Genomic DNA, 12,946 nt, shown 5'->3' with positions numbered 1-12,946 from the left:
TAAACTTTACATTTTTCATAACCGGGTACTTGTTGGGATCTGGTTACTTTTAAAAACCGGGTAATTTTTAAAATCGGGTACTTTTTAAGAACCGGGTACTCTCTTAGTTTTGGGTATTTTTAAAAGACATCATACTTTCGCGGCTCCTGGTTAATTTTTGTTTGTGGGATATATTTTCAATATTCCGCCATTGCCACACCTTGTCTAATGCCTTCCAGAATCATTGTAGAATGTATCAACTCTAAATCTATTTGGAAACACGGAATACTATGTTCATTGAAAATGGATAAGTTGCTTACGGTGGGAGGATTTGGGACGAACCCGTGATGCTTTATAGACGCAAAATATAATTTGTTATTCATGATTAAGAGCTTAAAATTAAAGAATTTTCAATTCTGGCCCGTACTGCCATTTGTGAAACAGAAGCAGGGATTGTCCTAGACCATCAGTAAAAAAGCCACTTCCATCGCACAACGGACAATCGCGTTTAAATATGGGCAACAACCCTAGAAGAAACACGCTGAAAGAAACAGAAGGAACTCATAACTTCCATGGTATGTCTTCTTATGACCCCAGAACATTACCTATACATTGAGGCGAGCATACTGCCCATAAAGGATAGATGTGAAATGCAGAATAAACCGGTTCTCTGGTCATCCCAACAGATGTCTGATTAAAGGACTCGCCTCCTGGGAACTTAGGACGTCATCTCCGAAAGCACTTTAAAGAAATCCGGCACTTAAGAATTCAACCATTTGAAAAAAGAATCATGATAAAGCCCTCAAAGACATCCATTAAATGGCGTCGGACTAAAAAGACTAAAAGACTAAAGACAAATAACCTAAACTTGCAGTTGAGGAAATCAACCTCACCAGGGAGACGCACGTCACTCAAGCTCAACTTCGATCTGGATACTGTAATAGTTTAAATTCTTACTTAGAATCAACCCTTACCAGAATCAACCCTGCTTGTAATATGTCCCCACATGACACCAACCAACTTTTCAAGTGCAATGTGGAACCAACGCCTTTAACAGCACTGTCTCTCTGGTCCAAGCCTGTTAAAAATGCAAGTTTTCTCGGACTATTTCCGCTAGAGGACACTGATGACAATTAGTGGTCACACCTATTAGGTGTAGCGAAGAATTGCTACAACAAGAGCAGCAACACAACAACAACAGTCTTATTGCAGCTCATATGTTCAAATTAATTACATCTTCCTCTTAATAATTCGCAAGAAATATTGCTGAATTGTCTTCTTAAGAATCCGAAAAAGTGGCTGAACTGCATATAATAACACACTTTTGTTAACTTTACTTGTTTGTTTGTATGTATGTAACTTTTTTATAATAATAAAAAAATATTACGTATACGCTGTGGTGTCCTTCTTTTCAGTTGGTACGGATATGTTCGTGCACGTGTTTATTTTACCATTTTTATATCTTTTACAGTTGTTTTCTCAAATTTTTATAATATTTGAATATTTACTTACCGATTTAGCTTAGTCGGTGGTGTCGCATATGGCACACCGAGAAATACCTCAACCGGTCGTAAAAATCGAAAATTATCCATCGGTAAAATGAGTCCATGCAAGCGGCCATAACGCGTTTGAACGATACGATGTCCGAGACGCGCATTTTTATAAACATCCTGTGTTGAGGCTTCTGCCAGACTGGAAAGCAACGTCGCTACTGCCAGTAATGCACTCACAGCCACTAACATCATATTTGAGAAACGCAGGTGGTGGGATGGCAGTAAGTTGCGGCACAAGCCGCTGCTGCCACTTTTACTATGCGACGATATGCTGTTATTCGCTGCGCTACAAATTTTAGCTTTTTGCATATTTTTACAAGTCTTTTTGTGCATCCTTTTTGATTACTTTGCTTTGGATGCTTTTTCTGTAGAAACTATTAGCTTGTCTCTCTGCTCGTTTTATACTTTTGCTTTGAGTTGCTTTTTAAGTGAAACATTTGCAGCTAAGCGAATGCGATTTTCTATCTGTGTGGCAAAATTAGTTTTGGACGCACGCTGACTTGCATTTTTGATTTTTTCAAATTTATGTTTTAAGCAAATATTTTTGTGATTTTTATAATTTGTATTGTATTTCGAAACGCTTATGCTTTGGACAGGAAGTTTTTTAGCATGATTACTAAACAACATGGCTGGTTGAAAGGTTGTTTAAGTTTTAGTTTTAACTTGTTGACACATGTTGTAGCTCAAAAATCTAAAGAGATAAAAATAACAGAGATACAGTTTAGATAATGCATATGTGCAAGAAAAATTAGAAAAAATATTTTGGTTAAAATTAATTGGGCCTTCATTTTATATTATTTATGAGTAATTCTAAAGGCTGAAATGTGTTAATGTTTCCTTTTCTAAAATTGGTTAGATTTCGAGCTTGATGACTAAAATACGAAATAATTTCAGTCTGAGTCGAATAGTTTCCAAATTATGAAAAAAAAAACATTCTCAGAAGGCAGTGCTACCCGCCTGACTTTATTCGAATTATCAAAGTGCATGGCGGAACGATACAAGGTGGCAACACGGGACAGCTGATTAGAAAGTTTTTTATTTGATTTGGAACATCAACTTCCGGCGCAGTACGATTTTGACATTTGTCCATCGAATTTACAAAAACAAAGTACATGAAACTTTTATTTATGTTTTTAGGTATGTCACCATGCTGCCACCTTGTATCGCTCCGCCATGATCATACTGAAAGTGGCTTTTTATCGAAAAAATTTGTTTTTTTTTTCATAACTGAAGTATAAAGAAAAAAACATCACATTTGTAAACCACAATATATACCATGATACCAAGATACAAAAAATGGAGGTAGTTCCATTTAGTGTGACTACAGACACTTGACTTTTGCGGGGACAATGGCAATTTACCAAAAACAAGCTACTAGATTGAAAAATGTTAAGAATTTTTCAAATTTTGATGGATTTCATATTAACGATACGACTGAATTCATAGTTAACAAGTAAGGAAGGCTAAGTTCGGGTGTAACCGAACATTACATACTGAGCTGAGAGCTTTGGAGACAAAATAAGGGAAAATCACCATGTAGGAAAATGAACCTAGGGTAACCCTGGAATGTGTTTGAATGACATGGGTATCAAATGGAAGGTATTAAAGAGTATTTTAAAAGGGAGTGGGCCATAGTTCTAAAGGTGAACCAGGGGCGACTCTAGAATGCGTGTGTATGATATAGGTATCAAATGCAAGGTGTTAAAAGGGAGAAGGCCTTAGTTCTATAGGTGAACGCCTTTTCGAGATAACGCCATAAAGGTGGACCAGGGGTGACTCTAGAATGTGTTTGTATGATATGGGTATCAAATTAAAGGTATTAATGAGGGTTTTAAAAGGGAGTGGTCCTTAGTTGTATATGTGAAGGCGTTTTCGAGATAAGGACCAAACTGTGGATCAGGGTGACCCAGAACATCATCTGTCGGGTATCGCTAATTTATGTATATATGTAATACCACGAACGGTATTCCTGCCAAGATTTCAAGGGCTTTTGATTTCGCCTTGCAGAACTTTTTCATTTTCTTCTACTTAATATGGTAGGTGTCAGACCCATTTTACAAAGTTTTTTCTAAAGTTATTTTTTGTGTCAATAAACCAATCCAATTACCATGTTTCATCCCCTTTTTCGTATTTGGTATGGAATTATGGCATTTTTTTCATTTTTCGTACTTTTCGATTTCGAAAAAGTGGGTGCGGTTATGGTCGGATTTCGGCTATTTTTTGTACCCAGATAAAGTGAGTTCAGAAAAGTACGTGGACTAAGTTTAGTAAAGATACATCGGTTTTTGCTCAAGTTATCGTGTTAGGGGCCGAGGGGAAGGACAGACGGTCGGCTGTGTATAAAAAATGGGCGTGGCTTTAACCGATTTCGCCCATTTTCACAGAAAACAGTTACCGTCATAAAGTCTATGCCCCTACCAAATTTCAGAAGGATTGGTAAATTTTTGTTCGACTTACGGCATTAAAAGTATTCTAGGCAAACTAAACGAAAAAGGGCGGAGCCACGGCCATTTTGAAATTTTCTTTTATTTTTGTATTTTGTTTCACCATATCATTTCTGTAGTTGAATATTAACATAGTTTACTTATATACAGTAAAAATATTCAATTTTTTGTTAAAATTTGACTTTAAAAAAATTTTTTTTTAAAGTGGGCGTGTTCTTCATCCGACTTTTCTAATTTTTATTTAGCACATATATAGTAATAGTAGTAACGTTTCTGCCAAATTTCATTATGATATCTTCAATGACTGCCAAATTTCAGCTTGCAAAACTTTGAAATTACCTTCTTTTAAAAGTGGGCGGTGCCACGCTCATTGTCAAAAATTGTACTAGTTTTCTATTCTGCGTCATAAGGTCAAACCACGTACCAAGTTGCATCGCGTTATCCATCTTTGGCAATGAATTATAGCATTTTTTCGGTTTTTCGAAATTTTCGATATCGAAAAAGTGGGCGTGGTTATAGTCCGATATCGTTCATTTTAAATAGAGATCTGAGATGAATGTCCAGGAACCTACATACCAAATTTCATCAAGATACCTCGAAATTTACTCAAGTTATCGTATTATCGGGCATACGGACGGACGGACGGACATGGCTCAATCAATTTTTTTTTTCGATACTGATGATTTTGATATATGGAAGTCTTTATCTATCTCGATTCCTTTATAACTGTACAACCAACCGTTATCCAATCAAAGTTAATATGCTCTGTGAGCTCTGCTCAACTGAGTATAAAAAAGAGAAAAAAGAAAAATGAGCAACATGCGTTGGAAATATATTAATTCGAAAAGAAGGTTTTTAATAAGTTTTTCGAGTTCACGAAAATTGTTTTAGTGGATGAAACATGGCTCGAAGTATACAAAGGAAGGGAATACAGTATTCCTAAGTGTCCGTACGTTTATTCATAACATGTTGACAAAACATACACGTTTGTCAATTGATTGCCCAAAGGAGGTCCTTAAAAACCGAAAACACAAATTCTAAAGAGTTTAGCATACTTAAACGCAATTTTTATGAAATTGAATGGTGATAAATTGGCGACAAGTCCATATTTTTATTTATTGTATAATTCAAGGGTAGCTCTTGAGGATGGAATTGTTAAACCCTTTTTTAAGAAGAACATTGCCCTGTAGCTCGGCAGGTTAGCCACTAGTTATGAGAGTTCTTTTGTCCTTTTAACATTGACATAGATGTGACGTCCCACAAACGTAACAAATTAAACCCTACCACTCACTGCAGATTTTTAAGGTACATTTGTGCTCAACATGCCTAGAGAAATAGCCAGTGCAGAGGCATGATAATATGGCCATGCTAGAAAAACAGTATTTTTTGTATATTTTTTCTGTATAGGGGTCAAGCTGCCATAAAGATGACCAATGTATGAGTCATTATCCACTATTTTTCAATAAAATTGCATGTTTTAATATATTCTCAATAGGTAGATATGTATGCACATAAATCGTGCTAAGCATATTGTTATTGTCTCATATGACCATTGCGTTTTCATCCTGAAGAAAATTTCCTTCCCGAAAAAGCACAATTTCGCCTTAAACAATAACGGTATGGCAACGCTTCTAGCAAAACAAAAAACATTATGTAACTTCAAAAATCCCCAAATACGTCAAAAATTTTGAGTGGAACTACCTTCTTTTATATACCATCTTGAATATTATCAACTTTAAAATAACTATGTTTGTAATTTATGTGAAATATCTTCTTATACTTTTCTTTGATATTCATTTTTGATGTATAAAAAATATCATTCATTGAAAATAAATGCATCAATTATAATCAACCTTTAATATTAAAAAAATAAATTTTGATTAACCAAGCAAGAAAGCTTTAAACATTCTTCAAATTAATTAAGTTTCAGACGTATTACACAATAATTTCGATTATGATACAACACAGTAATTAATTTAAACAAATTGAATGAAATCATCCCGAAAACAGCAACGATATGATTCGTATAGAATTGACGCCAATGTTATCTCAAAAGTATCTCATAAAGACTTGGAATATGCTCGAAGTCATTTCATACTCATTATTCATCATTAATTGGCTCTTAACCGCCTATGCCATTTTGATCGTTTTTTAACAAGTCATCCCAGCTATCCATATTTCGCGATAACTGACGCCAGGCTCTCCCATCTCGGTGGAGGTCTTCCCCTCCCTCTTCCTCCAAGCTGCGGTGTTGGCTAAAATAATTTTTTGGCTGGACTGTCTACTTCAATTTTCATAATATGACCTAGCTAGCGGAGCCTTTGTGGTTTTATGTGCTGCACTATTACCATATCTGCGTAAGGCGCATAGAGCTTTCTATTATACCTACTTCTATATTTTCAATGTGCATCGCGGACAACACAACTTATATTCTGGAGAACGTTCCTCTTGAATCCTCCAAGAGCTATCTCATTTTCTATCGACAACGTCCAAGATTCCCACTCATACATCAGTACAGCTATTATTAATGACTTTTGTAGCATATTGTAACGATTTTACTGCAAATCCTCTTATTTGCAACCCTCTGCTAAGTTCGAATCAATAAACTGTTGAATAAATAACTCCAATATTGAATAATGGAAAATGGCCTTTATTAAAGTACTTCACAATAACAATTATACTTTGCAACTAGCTTGCTTAACCACCAAACTGATTGATAGCTCAAATGAAACTCACTCGTAGCCTCTACTGTCGCGCTTTTATACTTTTTGATTTCTCATTGCATACTTTTAGGCTTTTCTTTTCCAGAACTTATTAGTTAGTTTCAGCTACAAAATCTCCAGCCACAACTAAGTTTATAACTTCTCATTTGAGTAATAGTTGCACAAATTATTGCCCTCCATTGTGAGCAATTCAGATAAGATATATGCATGTGCTTGTGCATTGATTTTCCGCTACTCGTATACGTACATGGTACATATGTGTAGACGCAATTATTGTTTCGTTTATGTAGATACATAATGATTGATCTATGGATGTGCATGATATCACTGTATAGCATCGGCTTAGAGATAGCAGCACCCCTTAGTTTGGCTAATATTCGTAACAATATTTTTGTTTCGAGAGAGAAGACTGGAATCTTAAGCTGCCTACCCAGTTCAACAAAGCACTTGTTGGGAAGAGTTATTCAGCGTTTGATTTCTGGACTGACGTTGGTCGCACGAAATTCTGAAACCTCATTTTTTTCGAATGGCTTGAATAGTTCCTTCCCTATGCTTACGAAACTGGTTGCGTTGGGTACCATCATTTGGCATCGTGAAAATCTGGTCGATATTAGATCTAAAATGTATGAAGTCGCTTTGATAAGGTCCAGTCAGTTTGTTGCCTAAAAAGTTCAGTATTTTGCACATTATGCTAGATAGAACCTTTGTCATCCCAAATTAGTTACGGAAATAATTACAGTTTTATGTTAGATGCTTCTCGCATCGAACTAGTTGATATATGCCGTTGCAATACAAGCATTCAACATCAACAACATTCTTCCAAAATGATAATGATTTTTCCCTGTAGGAATTTCTGAAAACTTTACGAAAAAGGGCGTATAAATATAACCACACCCACAAATTCAGTTCTGGACAAAAAGCTAAACTACTCATTCAGCGCCAAAAGACAGCATGCATTGCTTGACATACATTTGAAAGAGTCATTGAAAAAAAATGGGAACACACCTCTAGTATATGCAGATGCTATGAGATAGGCATATGGTTGACTGGAGCTAGGCGTCAAACCTAAACTTTTTGGGCAAAGTTCACAGATCTAGTACAATCAACATAAATCGTGCTATAACAAACCGGAGGAAAACTGCATTGCAGAGGAACTGTCCAGGTGGGGTACGGCAAGGCAAATATTAACATCACTATGCCGTTAGTAAATAATAACAACAACAAAACCAGCAGCTCGAAGTAAAGAAATATCTCACATACTCACATGTAGTCATCAGATAAGAGAAGAATTTGCTACTCACTAACCAGGCATGCGATACAACACGCCTAGACTTTAGGAGAAATATGCCGAAGAGGTAACGGAGAGTACAAAATTAGCGCAAGCTGAAGAATGACTAATCAGTTTTATTTAAACAACCTATTAGTTGTGAAGTACTACTCCCAAAGTAGTCTTATAAATACCATTTTGCAATAATAAATATTGGAGTTATTTATTCAACAGTTCAGCGATTCGAACGTTAGCAGAAGGTGTATAAATAATTATAAGAAATTTCCAGAATTCGTTACAATACCAAGAACGCGTAGGCATGCCTTTGTCAAGCTTATGCTTGAGAAGCAACTACACTGGATACACATACACAGGGTTGTCGGAAATCGGAAGAAATTCACCCAAAATGGGGTCCAAAAAGATCATATCACGTTTACGCCTCAAGTAGTGATACAACCTTCACACTTGTAGGAATACTAACCAGGCAGTCTCTTTTATTTTTCTCGGACGTTGTGGCAGCGCACTGCCCTCAAGTGGCCCGATGAAACCAGGCTAATCTTATTATTATTATTTTTTTTTTGTTTTAATTCATACATAGTTTTTTTTTTTTTTGTATCCTAATTCTTACTTAAGTTTTAGTTATAATATTTACTTTTTTTGTTACCGAGTCTTTGAGAGGCAGTGGCTTCTTAAGCGCCGGGATCTAAAACTGCTCAGCTACTGAGAAACTCATCAGCTGAGAAATATAGATTCACAAACTACAATAGAAAAATAAATATAATTTTTTAATTATTAAGAGAAGATATAACCGTTTTTTTATGGCAAAGAGCGAGTCCGAAACATCAATTATTCTCGAGTGAGAGTTATAATCTTCACGCAAACATAGAAAAGGTTCGTTTAGTTGCTTCTGCATTGTTTAAGAATTATATGTTTATAATGCCTTGAAACTCGGCACGGAACATTAAAGTTTACTTCGTTCAAAATAAATGGGCTTGAAATCGATCCATTTAAAAGTATATCCATAAATAGTACACCTAGCGTTTCTCTACGACTTGCAAGGGTAGGGAGATTTACTAGTTGTAACCGATTAGTGTAAGGGGGAAGATTATACGGAGAGTCCCAATGAAGATTTCTCAAGGCGAAAAGTAAAAATTGTTTTTGAATTGATTCTAGTCTATCCACATGAACTTGATAACGCGGATTCCAAATTATCGATCCATATTCTAACATCGGCCTCACCAATGATGCAAAAAGGGTTTTTGTAACGTAAGGATCACTAAACTCGTTTGCCCATCTTTTCACAAATGCTAAAACTCCTCTTGCTTTATTGACTGTGGCATTAATATGAGGGTTGAATCTAAGTTTGCAATTCATTGTAACTCCCAAGTCGACAAAAACATCAACGCTTTCCAAAGTTTGGCCATTAATTGTGTACGAAGCTGGCTGTACGTTCCCACGTGAAAAACACATGAATTTACATTTTTCTATGTTAAGCGGCATAAAATTCGCATTACACCAAGTAAATAAACAATTTAAATCCGCCTGGAGTACAGAACGTTCTTCAACCGACACGTATGACTTAAAAAGTTTTACGTCGTCGGCATACATTAAAATTTTAGAATATTTTATAGTTGTTGAAACATCGTTTATAAAGATCAAAAACAGAATAGGACCGAGATGGCTGCCCTGAGGCACACCAGAGGGTACATCGATGATATTCGAACAAATGTTTTTAAAAATTACTCTTTGAGTTCTACCGCAAAGATAGGAGGAGATCCAGCGAGTTAGGCCAGGTTGAAAGCCAAGCAATTCGAGTTTATAAACAAGTAATGAGAGGCGTACTTTGTCGAATGCTTTGCTGAAATCCGTGTATATAACGTCGGTATGATGATTCTTTCTAAACCCATTAAATACGTGAGTTGTAAATTCAAGCAAATTGGTTGTGGTTGATTTGGCTCTACAAAAGCCATGCTGAGAACTATCTATCAATGTAGAAATCGAAAATGTAAGGTGATTAGTAACGATTGCTTCGAAAAGCTTAGGGATAGCGGAGAGCTTTGCTATTCCACGATAGTTTTCAATAGCCGTCTTGCTTCCTTTTTTATGGAGTGGGATAAGAAAAAATTACTTCCAAGCCATCGGGAAAATGCCATTCTTTAAAGAGAGGTTAAACATATTAGTAAAGGGCTGGTAAATGTATTCCGCACATTTTTTAAGAAAATATGTTGGGATCAAATCGGGACCGTACTTGAAGGATTCTTTTAGGGGTTTAGATGTAATAGAACATCTTCAGGCAACAAATGTAGAGCATATATTGAGTTACTAGAATGAAGCTCATATGGATAATTTGTAGGTAATGAATCAACCACAGCAGAGTAATTAGATCAGTTGAAATAAACAGAAAATATTTTGGCTTATATGGTACTCTAAAAGTTGTTACAAATGCCGTACCTATACTTAAATAGTTCAAACACAATTACCACACTGAATATATTTGTACTTCCGACCTCTCAGTCCTAAGGCATTGATACTCTTTTTGCTCTGGTTCTTACTTTTTATAGGTCTTCAGGGACCTTCCCGGATACTGATATGCGATCCCATCTTTCTGATTTCAAAATGATAGGGAATCCAGGTTCCACACATTCATATGAATACGATATGGCTTGGTTTATATTTAAAGTTTAAAAATTTAATATTTAAACAAAAAAAAGCTATTAATAATTTAAACCGCGTTCATTATAATTGTTGTCTTTTTATATCAAACTATTTGTGTTGCCTATTGTGATTTTTTTTTTCGTTCATTTATTAGATTATATACAGCAGCAAAATTTTCTGTTCATTGACCTCAGCTATGCAAAAGTTTAAAAGTCTCAACACCACAACACTCATAAAATAAATTTTCGCAACATTTTGGCAAGCTGCCGAGTCGAAGCAAGCTATAACGGTAATAAATTAATTTGGAAAGACATATGAATTCACGCGCCGAGGTTACTAACAAAAGTTCGCAAAAACCTGAAAAAGCGCAATGTGACAAAGCAGTTGGTAGATGATGCGAAATCCTACAACCAATGTGTGATAAGCTAATGTACAGCTGCGAACAACGAAAATAGCCGTGGCAATTTTTAACAAATTTCGTGAATAAAATTCTTTTAGTTTTGAGAAAGAACTTTCAAGAAAATTTAAAAGAATTTTACGAAAATTTCAAATTTTTTTTTTAGATTTTCCTTTTTTCTTTTGAGTATGTATGCATTTCTATAGCCCAGTCAATTTTAGTTTAAACAAGTAAGTCTGTCGATCATACATATCCATATGTATTCTTGATGATGACTTCAGATTGAAGTCGAAATATCGAAAAATAAATATATTTTGAATACTACTAAAAAAGAAGTTTTATTCAATAATCTGGCCTAAAGCTCAATCAAAATTATCAAATTAAACAAGTAAAGGTGTCAAATTTCCGGCATAACCGAATATTATATACTCAGCGTGAGCTTCAATTGCACATTTCATTTCAGATAAATTACTTTTCTACATAACACGTTGCACCGCCTGTTTAAAAAAAAAAAATGTCTCCCCACTTTCTCTTACAATAAAACTTGATAAGCGAAATATCATTGATTCAAAACTATTTTTTACTAAACTATAAGTTTATATTCTAGTCTACGACCCTTTTAAACCTTTTAAACTTGTTTTATATCTAAGTTGCCGTGGTCTTTAACCGATTCCATCCATTTTTACTTGAAATATTTTCTGCTATAAGGATAATATGTGTATCAAATTTTGTTACGATATGTAAATTTTTCTTCGAGTTATGGCTCCAGAAATATTGAAAATTGCTTAGACGAAAAAGGGGCGGTGCCACACCAATTTTTTCAAATTTAAGTGTTTTCCAATTTAATGTTATAACTCAATTTAGAAATTAATTGATACAAAGCTTTTTTCGCTAACATATAGCTTATTATTTGCATCTACGGGCGTGGTCGTTAACCAATCTCGTCCATTTTTTCTAGAAATATCTCTTGCTATAGGGAAAATTTGTGTACCCAATTTTATTAAGATCCATTAATTTTTCTTCGAGTTATGGCTTCCAATCATAGAAAATTGCTTAGTCATAAAAGGGGCGGTGCCTCTCTCATTTTTTTAAATTTGCAGTTTTCCTATTTATTGTTACAAATCCACTTGGGAAAAGAAATACCATTGTTATAAAGCTTTTTTTTCCAAAAATATAGCTTATTTTATTCGTCCACGACCCTCTTAAAAATCTTTTATATACAAGTGGGCGTGGTTCTTAACCGATTTCGTTAATTTTTTTCAAAGCATTCCTTAAAGTAAAGGAAAACTCTCTGCCGAATTTTGTTACGATAGGTGTAACGATTTTTGATTTATGATTAATAATATTTGTGAAAAAGATTTTATCAAAAGTGGGCGGTGCCACATCCATTTACAAATTTTTTTTCAACTTTTTATCAAGAGTGTCAATATCGGTCCACATTTAAAATGTCCGTATTCTAGGTGTATTATTTACTAAATAATCAGGTTTTTTGTGTTTTCCAAAATGTTATATATATAAAAAGTGGGCGTGGTTATCATCCGATTTCGCTCATTTTCAATACCAATCTATGCTGGTTCCAGATAAGCTCGTGTACCAAATTTGGTGAAGATATCTCAATATTTACTCAAGTTATCGTGCTAACGGGCGGGCGGACGGACGGACGGACCTGGCTCAGTCAAATTTTTTTTCGATACTGATGATTTTGATATATGGAAGTCTATATCTATCTCGATTCCTTTATACCTGTACAACCAACCGTTATCAAAGTTAATATACTCTGTGTGCAAAGCACGCTGAGTATAAAAATACAAGTTAAGTGCTCTTGAAATTAGAACTGAGTTTTAAGTATTTTCCGATGGGTGTATCTGGTTTTATTCCATACATTTATTTTATATATGGAGGAAAATCAGAAACACGCTTGGGGAAAA

General features: G+C 35.0%; 1 protein-coding gene across 2 annotated transcripts in view; it reads right to left on the bottom strand.

The window, feature by feature from the left end:
- Nlg4 (Neuroligin 4) overlaps positions 1-12,946 on the bottom strand; it is a 735,191-nt gene that overhangs the window by 485,485 nt on the left and 236,760 nt on the right. For both annotated transcript variants that reach the window (XM_067789474.1, XM_067789484.1), the window contains exon 3: positions 1,492-2,223. In XM_067789474.1, coding sequence (XP_067645575.1) covers positions 1,492-1,865 — 374 coding nt within the window. In that variant the 5' untranslated portion in view covers positions 1,866-2,223. The remainder of the gene's footprint in view (positions 1-1,491; positions 2,224-12,946) is intronic.

Source organism: Eurosta solidaginis, chromosome 1 (assembly GCF_040869045.1).
Source record: "Eurosta solidaginis isolate ZX-2024a chromosome 1, ASM4086904v1, whole genome shotgun sequence".
In the NCBI taxonomy this organism is placed as follows: domain Eukaryota; kingdom Metazoa; phylum Arthropoda; class Insecta; order Diptera; family Tephritidae; genus Eurosta; species Eurosta solidaginis.
The sequence above is the reverse complement of the archived record's forward strand: the minus strand, read 5'-3'. Positions and strand labels throughout refer to the sequence as shown.